The 15,697-nt window shown below is 43.8% G+C and overlaps 1 protein-coding gene across 2 annotated transcripts; it reads left to right on the forward strand.

Moving 5' to 3' along the window:
* Window positions 1-331: 331 nt before the first annotated feature.
* LOC143486064 (E3 ubiquitin-protein ligase TRIM35-like) lies at window positions 332-15,286 on the forward strand. Of its 2 annotated transcripts, none has more exons than XM_076985859.1 (7): window positions 332-982; window positions 1,668-1,763; window positions 1,889-2,119; window positions 2,206-2,228; window positions 2,343-2,461; window positions 2,889-3,079; window positions 14,859-15,286. In XM_076985859.1, the coding sequence occupies exons 1-7, from the start codon at window positions 584-586 to the stop codon at window positions 14,985-14,987; spliced, it is 1,188 nt and encodes a 395-aa protein (XP_076841974.1). In that variant the 5' UTR covers window positions 332-583; the 3' UTR covers window positions 14,988-15,286. The 2 variants fall into 2 exon arrangements, with proteins under 2 accessions (XP_076841974.1, XP_076841975.1); XM_076985860.1 differs by having other exon boundaries at window positions 1,671-1,763.
* The last annotated feature ends 411 nt before the right edge of the window (window positions 15,287-15,697 follow it).

The following is a 15,697-nucleotide window of genomic DNA, read 5'->3' on the forward strand; positions in this document are numbered from 1 at the left end:
GGAGAAAAAGGCAGAGACTTACTTGTAAAGAGCTGATCCTGGGAGGAGAAAGGGGTGGAGACTTCCTTTTAAAGAGCTGATCCTGGGAGGAGAACAGGGCAAAGACTTCCTTTTAAAGAGCTGAGGTGTTGCAGATGGCTTTTACTGTTTTGTTTTCTTAAACCCTTTCTTGTTGATTGTTAGATGAAGGGTGAGTCTTATTAGTGTGTACAGCATCACGTCTTGCCATTATTATAATGTTACATGAGAAGTTAAAATCATGTAAAACATGAAATACTGTTTAACAACTTTTATTAACCATAATTATTTAAATTGTTGCTTTATAGGATATAAGCTGGTTGACCATAAGATTTGGAGTCACTACTGAAATGTGACTCTAGCATTGATTCAACCATGTTTTGCACACTTCCTCTATCTTTGCTGACTCACACCATCAGTCCCTCAGAAAAACCTGTAGTGCAGGTTCAGGTGTCTGAACACATCAGTGATAGTTTTAACATTCAGTTTCATTTTTCTGGAAACTTAAGCTAAAGTAATTACAGGCGGAACACACTCTGTCATTCTGTTTAGATCAAGACCAGTGATGATGGCATTATCTCACACTTCTCTGGAAGAACACCTGAAATGTTCTATTTGTTTGGAAATCTTTAAGGATCCTGTGGTTCTCACCTGTAGTCACAGTTTTTGTAGGACGTGTATAGAGAGAACCTGGCATCTGAAGGAGATGAAGAAATGCCCCCTCTGCAGTAAAAGAATGGAACATGAACATATAAACAATTTAGTCCTTAAGGACACCTGTGAGTCATTCATGAAGGTGAAGAAATGTAGAATGGAAGAACCAGGTGTGGTCTGTCTGCTCCATACTGAGAAACAGTGGCTCTTCTGTGTAGATGATCAACAGCTGGTGTGTTCTCAGTGTGTGGACCAGGACCATCAAAATCACAACTTCTGTTCCATCAGCAAAGCAGCTGAAAAACAAAGGGTAAAGCACAATTTTCATTTTTCATGTTATGACATGGACTAAACTTGGGATAATCAGGAATACAAACAGCAAGCTTTAGGTTAGTGCCCAGTTGCATTAAACATCTTCTTTTTCTATTAAGTTAAACCTTAAGGAAGTATATGGGGGATATGGGACTGCAGTACAGACAGTATATCTTCTGGTGAAATATTGTATTGTATGCGTGTATTTTATGGCAGCCGCACATTATTACAGAGGCTGCGGGCCGGTGTAAATTTCAACACGGGCTGCATTTGGTCCATGGCCTGAACTTTGGAAATGTCTGATTTAGAAAAGAGCAGGTGGTGGCGGTCCACATATTATTGATTTCATGACATAGGCTGCGGGCCGGTGGAAGTCCACAGGCCGGACTTTGGACATCCCTGTCCTAGCCTAACTAATCTAACCCATGACCATCTGGTCACAACACTGGTTTGCTAACCACCACACATTGACTTGCCTTGTTAAGTATAAGTTGGAGTAATTTGAAATTGTGTAAAGCAATGATTGAAAATGCTTACATATTCAAATACATGCTGAATATGAAAATGCTGAAAAGTGTTGGCTAAATGTACCTATTAAACAAAAGAGTATCAATAGTGTCTACGAAATGCTGAATATACCTATTAAACATATGAGTATCAATAACAAACATCTTTATTTTCAGAAGGAAATTGAAGGACCATTGCAGGTACTTCAGGCAAAACTGGTATCATGGACTTCCAAAAAATGCAGCTATGTTAACTTATCTTCAAACCTCAAGGTAATGCTGCATTGGATATGTCAAATTCTGCTTTAGTTAGTGCTGCATAAACATTTTGTATACTGAATTCAATACACACTTTAATTCCATTAAAGTCAAACATACAATCACATTTCCTACCCAAGAAATCTGTTCAGCAAGTAGTGTGCCAGGTAAAGACTGAGTTTGAGAAGCTCCACCAGTTCTTAAGAGAGGAAGAGCAGACCAGGATCGCTGCACTTAAGGAGGAAGAGGAACAGAAGAACCGGAGAATGAAGGCAACGATTGCAAAAATTGAAGACCTGTGTTCAGCTCTATCTGCACAAATCAACAATATCACAGATGCCATGAGAGTTGAAGACAGTTTATTTGTAAATGTGAGCATTCTGTCTGATTCTGTCATCAAACATGCTGTGATTATAAGAAGGCAACGGCCACTCACAAATGTTTTATTTCCTCTTAGAATTTCAAAGAGACAATTAAAAGGTAAATTGTTTTAATTTATTTTTAAGCCTTTATAACATATTTTGTGATACCCATTTGACATGTGTCTGCACACTTTTTAGTGTTATCTGTACCTGTTTGTGATTGTGGCCTCAGAGCTAAATACACAGTTCCAGATTCATATATCCAGGACCCACTTCTGGTTGATGAGTCAAAACTCCTGAAGAATCTAAGATACAGAGTGTGGCAGAAGATGAAGGACATCTGTCCTAACTGTGTGTAAATGAACACAACACTTCCTTACTTATATCAAAAGAACACAAACATTACACAAATGTTATTGATCCAACTTAATATCAACATATTCATGCTGCAATTTGGTATTTATTTATTTTTGCTGCAAAAGCTCCAGTAATTCTACATCCAGCTACCAAAGGGCCAATCTCCAAATCTTTCAGGATTTAGATTTACAGCTGCATCTTCACAACCCCAAGTGAAACACCATCTTGGTGTCTGAATGTTTCAGATGACCTGTTCTAGTTCCCCCTGCCAAAAGTGAGCCAGACCAAGCTTAGGCCCTAATCTGCACCAGATGACCAGATAACCAGACCTCACTAGAGCAAGACCTGGGCAAGATGGTTGGACCAACGGGGAGCCCTGACGTCTGTTGGCCTGGCTCATGCTTTCTCTTCCTCATTCTAGGTCCCCCAACTGCACCCTGTGTGGCTGCTTCAACTCCTCAGCAGCTGCCTCTTCCAGGCCTGAATCAACAGAGTTTGATTAACCCGACACTGACTTCTCAGAAGGAGCAACTCACAGGCCTGACTTCTCAACAACTGCGTCTCTGTGAGACTTCTGTAGCGGTGCCTCTCCAACAACCAAAACCTGTGCAGGTGCAGACTCCTTCACCAGGCAACGCAAGTGGGTCTGGTCTACGCAGATGAGGGTGCAATCCCAGTTGCACCTTGAGCCCTGGGTCATGTAGTACATGCTCATGATAACGTAGGTTTAGCCACACCACATGGTCCTTTGTTTTTGCCATCTCTTCCACATGCTTTGTGTTTTTGTTATTTCAATACTTTAAAGACTTTATTTGTAGCCTCTGTTGTCAGCTAGTGTCTAGACCAGGGGTGCTCATTACGTCGATCGCGATCGACCGACCGGTGCATAGATCTCGTCACATAAAATAGTAGTAGATGAATCGCACATCTGCAGTGACGGTTGTATTTGGATTGACATTCACGGTAGCCAATCTGCAATCCACTCAACAAATTACGTTCGCCACCCCCCCCCCCCCCCCCGCTCAACATATTACGTTCGCCACCCCCCCCCCCCCCCCCCCCCCCCCCGCTCAACATATTACGTTCGCCACCCCCCCCCTCAACAAATTACGTTTGCCCGCCACCCCGGTAGATCTTTCTGACTCGGTCATCTTATAAGTAGATGGTCTACCCTGGTCTAGACATTGCAAAATTTCATTGTTTAGCCATTTGCTTATCTTGTTGTGTCATTTGTGTCTGTGTATGTTTGTTCATTTAAAATATAACTTCACGTTCTTCTGTCATGATATGTGGGTAAGGCAAGATACTGAGACAAGAGCTGTTAACAGAAAGTTTACTTTGGTTGATACCAAACATTTAACATGAATCACACTGACGGTAGTATGTGCTAATAAGACACAAGTGTGTCACATAACGTTAACAAGATGGAAGACAGGTATAATGGACAATGTTAAGAAACACATACTCACAGATGGTCAAACCCGATGGAGGAGTCAGGGGATGGGAAGTCACAATTTCTTTAATTTAGAAAGGATCGATTTTAAGTCCATGTGAATATATGGGGCATATGGGAATATATTCAATGTTAAATGTTAATATAAAGTCTTGGTGTTTTTGTACTTTTGTATTTTTTGTTTCAAATCAATTATTACAAAGGTCTATATTATTTTTGTTAATGTTTTCAAGGATATGTATACTCTGTATATCAAGGATTATATCAAAATATTATATTACATCAAATCTCCAAAAGGCTACGCTCGAATGGCTGCCTGTTACAGCAGCTCCGTTGTCTTTGTGTTCTTTTTCTAGTTTTTATACTTTGTTTACAAATTATTCGCAAGTTTGAGCATCTTAACTGTATTTATTATCTATTTAAGTGAACTATGGCCTACACACTCGTGTACTTTCTGCTACTTTTGGGATTATTACTGCTTGCCTTCACATCGGGCGAGCTCGTGCATAATCGGGGATCTATTGTTTACACCAGAGAACAGCTGTTAGCATTTAGCAACACCGCTGCTAACCCGGAGTTTTCTGAGATTCCACGGGAACTACGGAGACGGAGACGGGGGAAACGCGCTGGTGTTGAGCGTCGAGCCAGGAAGAGACGCTACAAACCCGTTCTTCCATCGGTCATCATGGGGAATGTACGATCTCTACCCAATAAAATGGACGAACTATCGGCGTTGACCCGGCACCAGCGTATATACCAGGAGTGTTGCCTGATGCTATTTACGGAGACCTGGCTAACCGAACTAACACCGGACACAAACATTTCTCTAGACGGTTTTCAGACTAGGCGAGCAGACAGAACAAAAGACAGCGGTAAGAGGAAAGGAGGGGGACTGGCGGTGTTTATTAATGATAAATGGTGTAACCCAGGACACATCTTTATTAAAGATCAGGGCCCGTATTTATCAAACTTCTTAGAATTACTCCTAAGAATGCTGCTAAGAATTGACTTATGTCTAAAATAATTCTTAGTTAAAAGCTGAGACTAAAAGTTAGCTATCAAGCCTCTCAGTCTCACTTTAAGCGAAGTGTAGGATCAATTCTTAAGTGTCAGTCTCAGAGCTGATTTACGACACCTGGCTGTACCGCAAAGCTGATCCTGGATGACGTCGTTTCAAAACTCCCTGCAAGAACCAATCACTGGATCGGATTTCATGTTCAAGAATATTTCCTGAGAAATGTCAAGATAAAATTCAGAAAATGTTGAAATACCTTCACATTTAACTTAATAATGTTGCAGTCATGATTTTTGTAAAATAACACAGCGTATTTACGTAGTTAATAAATAATCTTTATAAAAAATTTGTTTCCTTCTTTCTTTTGTTATACATATGTTTTCTCTGATTTATTTTGGATACTGCATACATTCTAACTGAATCACATTCAGGCGGAGGACCACCGGGCAAGCCTTTTAGCGCAGTTTGTGAGGTGGTGCAGCGTATCATGGGGGAAGACACTGTGGTGATCTGTGGAATGGATCCTGCATTAATGAAATTCTAAAGTATATCTCAAAGACAATGTTTTTAAAATTTATTTAGATTTGCACACAAACACTGTGATGCTAATAAAATAATTGCATCTGTCAGTATTAAAGCTCGTGCTCCCGACCCTGCTGGCTTGAGCGCAGATTCTCCATCTGCCCCTCCCTCTCTGACAGCGCTTCCAAACACCACCAGTCATGAATGGCCGGAGGAAAAGTGAGCGTCTGAAGGAAGTCTGGCAGAGGACTCACTCCCAAATGACATACAATAACTGACAAGGCAGAAGTCAAAGCTTAAAATTAAAGTATGAAAATCGCAGCATGAATATTACACTCTTGCACGAAAAAAAGAAAAAAAAATTTAACCCATGCTTATCTTAATGCCTAATTATTGTGCATATTTGTGCATTGTGCATATTTATATATCTATAAAATTGAAATGTGTACCTAAAATGAAGGTTCGCACGCGTCTCTGTCTTCTCAGTGCCATCTCAGCCCCCTAATGGCAACTCTTAACGACTTATGAGTCCTCTGGAGCAGTCTTAACTTTTCGGGAGAGTAAGAGTGATTCTTATACTTGAGAGTTTTGATAACTGGCACTTACACTTAACTCTGTGAGTAGGAGCAAATCTAAGAATTTTCCAGCACTTAAGTCCAAAATTCCACTCTAAGAAGTTTGATAAATACGGGCCCAGACCTGCAGTACAAATATCGAGCTATTAGCAGTTAGCATGAGACCATATTATTTACCTTGGGAATTCTCGCAAGTCATCGTGATAACTGTGTACATCCCTCCCTCTGCCGACGCGAACTCGGCATGTGATGTCATCCACTCAGTCACACTACAGACACAGCACCCACAGGCTCTCATCCTGATCTCGGGGGATTTTATTCATGCTTGTCTGTCCTCCACACTCCCTAATTTTAAGCAATATGTAAACTACAACACGAGAGACAATAAAATACTGGACTTGTTCTATGCAAACACCAAAGAGGCATATTCCACTTCACCCTTACCCCCCCTGGGCAAGTCAGATCACAACCTGGTTCACCTTGTGCCTGTCTACAAACCTGCTGTCTACAGACAACCACCCAGTCTACGGGATGTTAGAAGCTTGTCCAACGAGGCTTATGATGCTTTGAGAGACTGCTTCGATACAACAGACTGGGATGTTTTTCTTGAACCACATATCAAGGATGTTGACAGCCTCACAACCTGCATAACGGACTATATAAATTTCTGTGTTGATAACACTGTACCAACCAAAACAATACGGTGTTTCTCTAACAACAAACCCTGGGTTACTACAGATATCAAGGCTGTCGTAAATAAGAAGAAGAGAGCGTTTAGATCAGGAAATAAGACACATTTAGAACATGTTATTAAAGATGGGTACTTTGTCACATTTCAGGAACTTATATCAGAATATGGAATAAGCAACAGTAGATTTCTTGAATATCAACAATTGAAATCATTCTTTCAACAGAGATTCAACTGCAATCAACTGAATCTAGAAATATCAGTATGGGTAACTGAATTTTTAAATCTATATACTCCTAAATTATTATCAAAACTATATAAATTATTGTTAAAATTTGATGACTCAATTTCCCTTCCGATAGCCAAATGGGAACAAGATCTCTCTATTAATCCAGATCAACACTTTTGGACAGATATATGTACAAATATTTTCAAAATAAGTAAAAACCCCAACTTACAACTTATACAATACAAAGTCCTTCATAGAACACATTATACAGGACAAAGGATGTTCCAAATGGGCCTAGCACAGTCAAACATATGCACCCACTGTACAGGCAATGTAGCCAATAACTATATGCATGCTATATGGGACTGTAGGCCTGTTCAGGAATTCTGGCAGAAGGTATGTGTAGACTTGTCCACGTGGTTTAAATGCTGCATCCCAACTTCACCCAGACTGTGCATCCTAGGAGACGTCAGTGAATTGGCTATGGAGGCAAACTCATCACACATAGTTCTTACTGCTCTATGCATCGCCAAGAAAACCATTCTCATGAACTGGAAAGCAAAAAAGGACCTGCATATTACTCATTACAAAAATTTAGTACTCGATCACATCTGTCTAGAGAGAATATCTGCTTCCTCTAAACCTCTACATAGTTTGGGGGTGTGTGTGTGTATACGTATGTGTTTAAATGGGTGTAGGTGTATACATGGTATGGGTGTATATAAGGGGTAGTGTGCAGGTATGTACAAAAAAAAAAAGATCAGGAAATAAGGAGGAATTGAGAACTGTCCAGAAAGAGCTAAGAAAGAAAATCAGGGAAGGCAAAGACAGATACAGGAAGAGGATGGAGGACCACCTGCAGCAAAACAATGTGAATGGAGTCTGGAGGGGCCTAAGAACAATCTCAGGACTTAATAATAATAATAATCTTTATTTGTATAGCACCTTTCATACATACATGCAACTCAAAGTGCTTTACAGTATAAATAAAAGAAACATAAAAAGGAGAAGACAAAAAGAAAATGTTATAAGAAATTAAAGTAAAATAACATAAAATGTAAAAAAGTAAAGTAAACAATATAATAAAAAAGTAAAGTAAATAAAACTAATTAAGATAAGTAAATATAAGAAGATAAAAATAAAATATTAAAATTAAAGATAAAAAGAAATAATTAAATAAAGTGACAAATTATAAAATAATAGACTAGAGTTTCTTAACTAAAAGCAGATCTAAACAGGAAAGTTTTGAGACTGTTCTTGAAACTATTCAGGGATGAAATGCCTCTGAGCTCTTCAGGAAGAGAATTCTAGAGCTTTGGGCCATAGTGGCTAAAAGCACCCCCGCCAATCTTTAATCGGCATCTAGGAATCACCAGTAGATTACTGTTTGAAGACCTCAGAGACCTGACTGGAACATATCTAACCATCATTTCACTGAGGTAAAGAGGGGCAAGACCATGAAGACATTTAAAAACCATGACTAGAACCTTAAAATCTATCCTAAAACTGACAGGTAACCAGTGCAGTGAGTGGAGTGCAGGTGTAATATGATCTCTCTTTCTCCTGCGGGTCAGTACCCTTGCAGCCACGTTCTGAACTCGCTGTAGGTGCGAAATAGAGCTCTTTGGAAGAGCAGATAGAACACCAATACAATAATCTAGCCTTGATGTGATAAATGCATGGACAAGTTTTTCACTGTCAGCAGGAAAGAGCATATCTCGGACCTTAGCAATGTTTCGAAGGTGAAAATAAGCTGTCTTGCATGTAGTCATAATGTGTGATTTGAAGCTGAGCTCATTATCAAAGGTGACGCCCAGGTTCTTAACACATTGACTGGCATTCAAATTCATTTGATTTAAATAAGTCTGGACATCATTCCTTTGTGAATCACTGCCAAGAACAAGAACCTCTGTCTTCTGTTTATTTAATTGCAGAAAATTGTCAGACATCCATGTCTGTATATCATCTATGCAGTCAAACAGTGAGCAAATTGATTTTAGGGCTTTAGGTTCTAGAGAAATGTAAAATTGGGTGTCATCTGCATATTGATGATAACTAATACCATGTTTATTAATGATATGTGGTAACGGAAGCATATATAGGTTGAATAGTAACGGCCCAAGAATTGATCCTTGGGGGACCCCACAAGTTATTTTTTGACGTGTGGAGGAAGAGGTACCTAATGCTACATAGTAATCACGCCCAATTAGGTATGATCTAAACCAGTCTAAGACTAAGCCACTAAGGCCTACCCAACTCTGTAGTCGATCAAGAAGTATTTCATGATCAACGGTGTCAAAAGCGGCGCTTAAATCTAGCAGAAAAAGGACTGAGAGTTTGCCTGCATCCTTATTCAATCTCTATCATTCACCACTGATCAAGTTAGGAAAGAACTGAGGAAGATGAAGGTGAGGAAGGCTGCCGGCCCTGACGGCATTCACCCTGGGCTCCTCAGACACTGTGCAGACCAGCTGTGTGAAATAGTCCAGGTCATCTTTAACTTGAGCCTGAAACAAGAGCGAGTACCAGTCCTCTGGAAGACATCATGTGTAGTGCCTATACCAAAGACAGCACATCCCACTGATCTAAATGGATACAGACCAGTGGCACTGACGTCTCATCTGATGAAGGCCATGGAGCGACTTGTTCTGGACTATCTTCGCCCACTGGTCAAACCAGTGATGGATCCGCTACAGTTTGCCTACCAGCCAGGCATTGGGGTGGATGATGCAATCATCTACCTTCTTCAAAGATCCCTCTCTCATCTCGACAGGGCAGGAAGCCCTGTGAGGATCATGTTTTTTGACCTCTCTAGTGCATTCAACACCATCAGGCCCAGTTTACTGAGGAATAAGATGGAGACTGCAGGGGTGGATCGTCAACTCACCACATGGACAATGGACTACCTAACCAACAGACCACAATTTGTGCGGCTCAAGGACTGCGTTTCGGACACAATCCTCTGTAGCACGGGAGCTCCACAAGGGACAGTCCTGGCCCCATTTCTATTCACCCTCTATACTGCTGACTTTTCCTACAACACAGCAACCTGTCATCTCCAGAAGTTCTCAGATGACTCGGCTGTTGTTGGCTACATCCTGGATGGAGAAGACAGTGAGTATAGGGAACTCACCAACTTTGTAGACTGGTGTGGACAAAACCACCTTGTAATCAACACCAGCAAAACAAAAGAGCTGGTGGTGGACTTTCGAAGGTCTAAGGCATATTTTCTAAGGCACACCCACCAAAACAGCTGAGCATCCAGGGACGAAATATAGAGACTGTTAATTCCTACAGATACCTGGGTGTTCACCTCAATAACAAACTGGACTGGTCGGACAATACACAGGCCCTGTATAAGAAAGGCCAGAGCAGACTCTATCTGTTAAGAAGGCTTCGTTCCTTTGGAATACAGGGGTCTCTTCTGAACTATTTTTATGAGTCTGTGGTAGCATCTGCCATTTTCTATGGTGTTGTCTGCTGGGGCAGTAGTATTACTGCAACATATAGGAGAAAGCTGGACAAAATAATCAGAAAGGCGAGTTCCGTTCTGGGCTGCACACTGGACTCGGTGGAAGCAGTTGGGGAGAGAAGGATGATGACCAAGCTGTCATCTCACAGAGATCACCCACTGCATGAAACCGTGGTCGCACTTGGCAGCTCTTTCAGCAACAGACTTCTCCATCCACGTTGCTCGAAGGAAAGACATCGAAGCTCGTTTCTCCCTTCTGCTGTCAGACTATATAACCAGCACTGCCCCAAATCATAAACAAAGGACTGTAATTTGTAAATAATGTACACAACTTTCTTTTTTTGTAACCCATTATAATTTATCAGAACTTGTGCAATATTCTTTAAACTGCGAAGTTTAACTCCTTTTTGTATGCTCTCTAAGCTGCTGTAACACCACAATTTCCCCATGTGGGATAATAAAAGGCTATCTTATCTTATCTTATATGCATTAATTGAAGGATTATATATGATATATATCAGCTGCCATGCAGGTTCTTTGTCCTTTCCAACCCACTGGACGCTCTCTTCTCCTGTATGCACAGATGATGTTCGGTTCATGATGTCACCTCAAAGGAATCTCACACACCCCTTTTCCACATACAATACTGACACACCTTTTAAAATCACAACAAATATGTACAACCAGATTCACTTCCAAAATAAAAGTTTCATTCATTCATACAGTCAGACAAGTGTGGGATTTGTGGGTAATTTACCATTTTACCATTTACCATAAGAAATATTTTAATGCAGCAGAACAATATGTATTTAAATGGAGAGGCTTTCAGTCACCAGCTAAGTGCAAGCAGAGCCCTGATATCAGGCGCTCTAGCCCCTGGGATACACTTGACTATGGCCGCTGGTGACTTTACCATCATTTTTGTTATATATATATATATATATATATATATATATATATATATATATATATATATATATATATATATTTTTTTTTTTAAGCATAACATTTTTTCTAAGTTTGTTAGTTTGTTTCTAAGTTTGTTTTCTTGTCTATGTTTGTGTGGACTCAGAGCTAAGTACACACTGCCAGATCCAAACACAACAGGACGCATCCAAACACCTGGAGAACCTGAGATACAGAGTGTGGGTGAGCATGAAGACTGTATGCCCTTACAGTGAGTAGATGACTACAACTACAATAGTTCCTCACTTACAGTCATGTGACAAAATAGAACAGCCCATGAAAACCTTTTTGAACATATTTAAACGTGGACATTTGATCTTCATTTTAATAATACTGAGTGATGAAGGTAGTAATCTTTTTTTGGCAAAGAACTGCAATTACATCATTTCATTTATATTGTTTGAAATATTAAATATTGATGTCATATTTTCAATAAAAACAAATTATTTAAAGGTGTGTCATATACATCACAAAACACGTTAAAATTTTGAGCAGTATTATCATATTGATTGAACGATGATAATCCAATTGTCACGTATGGCTACGCCCCCTCTCCCCGCTGTCACTCCAACGTCTCTATTCCTCGTGGTTTTGTTATTCTCTGCCTGTTTACCCCGCCCCGCTCGTTTGTCTCTGTGATTACCTCGTTTGTTCCCACGCCCCTTGTTATTACCGTCACCTGCCCCTTGTTTAATGTCCGTGCATATAAGCCCCTGAGTCTCCCTTGTCCTTTGTCCGGTATTTTGAATTTTGTGATCGTTTCTGTCCCATCGCTGTTCTCTGTGCCTGACCGTTTCGTGTTTCTCCTGTTTCCCGTGCTCCCTGTGTTGGTATGCCTGTCTTTGCATGTTTTACGGACTGCCCTCCTGTTATCGACCCTGCCTGGCTATCCGACGATGATTACGGTATTCCCCTGAATAAATCTCGCTCTTCTCAGCACTTGTGTCCGTCCTCTCGCTCCGTGGCGCGAGCCACGTTACATAATACCGGACCAATCAAGGACACAGCGAGAGAGCGAGACTCTGGTGAGTTCAAACACTGTGAATGGATGTCGGCTGGTTTAATCCGGTTCGACTCTCCGGTATTTCAGTGCGAACAAACTAGAGACAGGAATACCCCTGGCGCTGCGGGTACAAGGAAGTCTCGTCGCCGACCAAAGAAAGCGCAGTCTCTTTCTACTGGCTTTCGCGACGAGACTCCATCTGAGCGCTGTGTGTCTGCCCGGTTTTGCGAACACTACGGGGAAAAACCTCCTGTAGTGCGAGCAGCGGGCAGACGGTCTGAGCGCACAGACAAGTTTTCACTTAACCCTCAGTTGACTCTCTCTGATCACCGCGAGCTCCCGGCGCCTCAAGGGAGGCGGAGCCGCAGCAGAGAGAGCAACCGAGGAGCTTCTGTGTCTGTGTGTTCTGCCAGGCTCACCCAGGACCCAGAGGATGAGGAATTCCCTTCGCCGACCCCGGAAACCACGCCCCATAGGCTCCCCAAGAATTTTTTGGGGGGTCGTACAAGCCACTCAGCTAAGGAGTGGCAGGCTGAAACCCGGACTCCGCCCCCCGAGGATGTCAGAGCGGCGACTCCGCCCCCCGAGCACGTCAGAGCGGCGACTCCGCCCCCCGAGGACGTCAGAGCGGCGACTCCGCCCCCCGAGGACGTCAGAGCGGCGACTCCGCCCCCCGAGGACGTCAGAGCGGCGACTCCGCCCCCCGAGGACGTCATGTCACCTCTGCGGCCTGTTCCCGCGATCCTGAGGAGGTCACCCACGCCAGTTCCCGTTCCCGCTGCCCGTCGGCAGTCCACGCCTGTTCCCGTTCCCACTGCCCGTCGGCAGTCCGCGCCGGCTGCTGTCCCCGCGACCCTGGAGAGGTCGCCCGCGCCGGCTGCTGTCCCCGCGACCCTGGAGAGGTCGCCCGCGCCGGCTGCTGTCCCCGCGACCCTGGAGAGGTCGCCCGCGCCGGCTGCTGTCCCCGCGACCCTGGAGAGGTCGCCCGCGCCGGCTCCTGTTCCCGCTGCCCGCCTGCCGGCTCCTGTTCCCGCTGCCCGCCTGCCGGCTCCTGTTCCCGCTGCCCGCCTGCCGGCTCCTGTTCCCGCTGCCCGCCTGCCGGCTCCTGTCCCCGCTGCCCGCCTGCCGGCTCCTGTCCCCGCTGCCCGCCAGCGGACCCCGCCTGTTGCCCTTGGGACTGTGCTGCCCCCTGTTGGGCATGGACTTTGTGTTCCCCCTGCTCCGCCATGTGCCTCCTATGTTCCGTTGCCCGTGTTCCCCTTGCTCCCTGGTCCCGTCCCTGGTTTTGTTTTGGTCCCTGTCCCCGTGGTTGTGTCTGTTCGTGTCCATGTTCCTGTTCCTGTGTCTGTTTCCTGTGGTGTCGTCCCTGTCCCTGTCCCCATGTCTGTTCCCCAAGTTGTCACCCATCTTGTGCCAGTGCCTGTCTCCGTTGTTCATGGTGTCTTTGCCTCTGTGTTTGCCTCCGCCCTGTCCCCTGGCCCCACTCCTGTGTCTGTTCCCAGTCCTGTCCCGTCCAGCCCTGCTCCCGTGCCTCGCCCGGTCCCTGCCTGTGTTGCCATGCCCCGGCCCAGCTCCTGGCCAGTCTCTGTTTCCCCTGTCTCTGTCCTGCCTCAGGCTCCTTGTCCTGCCTTGCCCAGTCTTGTCTGTCCCGTAGCATCCTGTCCCGTGTCCCCTGTCCCTCGCCGTGTACCGTGGTTCCCCGTCCTGTCCGAGTCCGGTTCCTGTCCTGTCTGCCCTTGCGTGCCCCGGAGTGGCACGCTTTGAGGGGGGGTACTGTCACGTATGGCTACGCCCCCTCTCCCCGCTGTCACTCCAACGTCTCTATTCCTCGTGGTTTTGTTATTCTCTGCCTGTTTACCCCGCCCCGCTCGTTTGTCTCTGTGATTACCTCGTTTGTTCCCACGCCCCTTGTTATTACCGTCACCTGCCCCTTGTTTAATGTCCGTGCATATAAGCCCCTGAGTCTCCCTTGTCCTTTGTCCGGTATTTTGAATTTTGTGATCGTTTCTGTCCCATCGCTGTTCTCTGTGCCTGACCGTTTCGTGTTTCTCCTGTTTCCCGTGCTCCCTGTGTTGGTATGCCTGTCTTTGCATGTTTTACGGACTGCCCTCCTGTTATCGACCCTGCCTGGCTATCCGACGATGATTACGGTATTCCCCTGAATAAATCTCGCTCTTCTCAGCACTTGTGTCCGTCCTCTCGCTCCGTGGCGCGAGCCACGTTACACCAATAATGCACAGCAGTTCTGGATCCAGCTTTCAAAAAGCCTAATCTTCAACGTATTACAGGGGGTGTAGATCACTGGGGTGTAGGTTTCTCTGAGCACCAGGTCTCACTGGAACAGTGTACCAACAGTGTAGCCAGGAGTTTGTTTAACTCCTGCAATCTCTCTCTTCCTAGCATCCTCAGCTACACACTTTGTGGCAGCTCAAACTCAGCGGGTGCTTTTCCAGGGTCTGACTCTACAGGTAACTTCTGCAGTGGAGTCTTTCCCACGTCCGATACCTCTGCAGGTGCTGTATCTTTGCCCGGTTGTTGTGAGTAGGTCCGGAGGATGTCAGAAGGATGCGGTCCCCGCTGCACCGTGCATGCAGTGAGATGTAGTGTCTGCCATGCACAGGACAGCGCAGATTTAGCCACACCCCTCTCCCAGGACTGCACTGTGTGTACACATGACCCCTGCCCTGAATTGTCTCCATTGTCCAGCCATTTACTTTTCTTGTAGTTTCGGTTGTTTCTGCATATTGTGGCGTTGCCACTGCTGCATTGGGGTGGAGAATGGAGTAATTAATAACATAATAATTATGTTATTATGTGGGTTGTTTGGGGCATGCATGTTTGTTCTGTACAGTCACTTGCGTTTATTCTAGCACTGTTAAGGCTCACTGTGTTCATGTCATGTTGTGAGAGTGATGACCTGGGTTGAATGGTGTATGAAAAAGACAATAAGAAAGTTGAGTGACTGTATGACTTCTCCTTTCTCTCTAAAAAGTGTTAATAAAGAGTTGAAAAGAACATGCAAAAAACCTGCGTTTTTACCTGCGGCACACTTACTCCCGCCAACACGCTACAATATGTTTGTTAAGTCAACTCACACCTGCATCAACATAACTATTGTAATAACAAACAACATAAAAAATGCATAATTGTTAGAACATCTTTGTTTTAAATGTCATAAAATGTGTTATGAATAATTTAGTGGTGGGACTTTAACGCGTTATTTGGATTAATTAATTACAGGAAAATTAACGAACTAAAAAAATTTACGCATTTAACGCATGACACACTTTTGCACCGTGGAATGTTT

Source organism: Brachyhypopomus gauderio, unplaced genomic scaffold (genome assembly GCF_052324685.1).
Source record: "Brachyhypopomus gauderio isolate BG-103 unplaced genomic scaffold, BGAUD_0.2 sc44, whole genome shotgun sequence".
Taxonomy (NCBI): Eukaryota; Metazoa; Chordata; class Actinopteri; order Gymnotiformes; family Hypopomidae; genus Brachyhypopomus; species Brachyhypopomus gauderio.

Coding starts and splice junctions, on each gene's coding strand:
- LOC143486064 (XM_076985859.1), top strand. CDS start 584: ATGATGGCATTATCTCACACTTCTCTGGAAGAACACCTGAAATGTTCT. Junction 983..1,667: donor AAGCAGCTGAAAAACAAAGG/GTAAAGCACAAT, acceptor CTTTATTTTCAG/AAGGAAATTGAAGGACCATT. Junction 1,764..1,888: donor ACTTATCTTCAAACCTCAAG/GTAATGCTGCAT, acceptor TTCCTACCCAAG/AAATCTGTTCAGCAAGTAGT.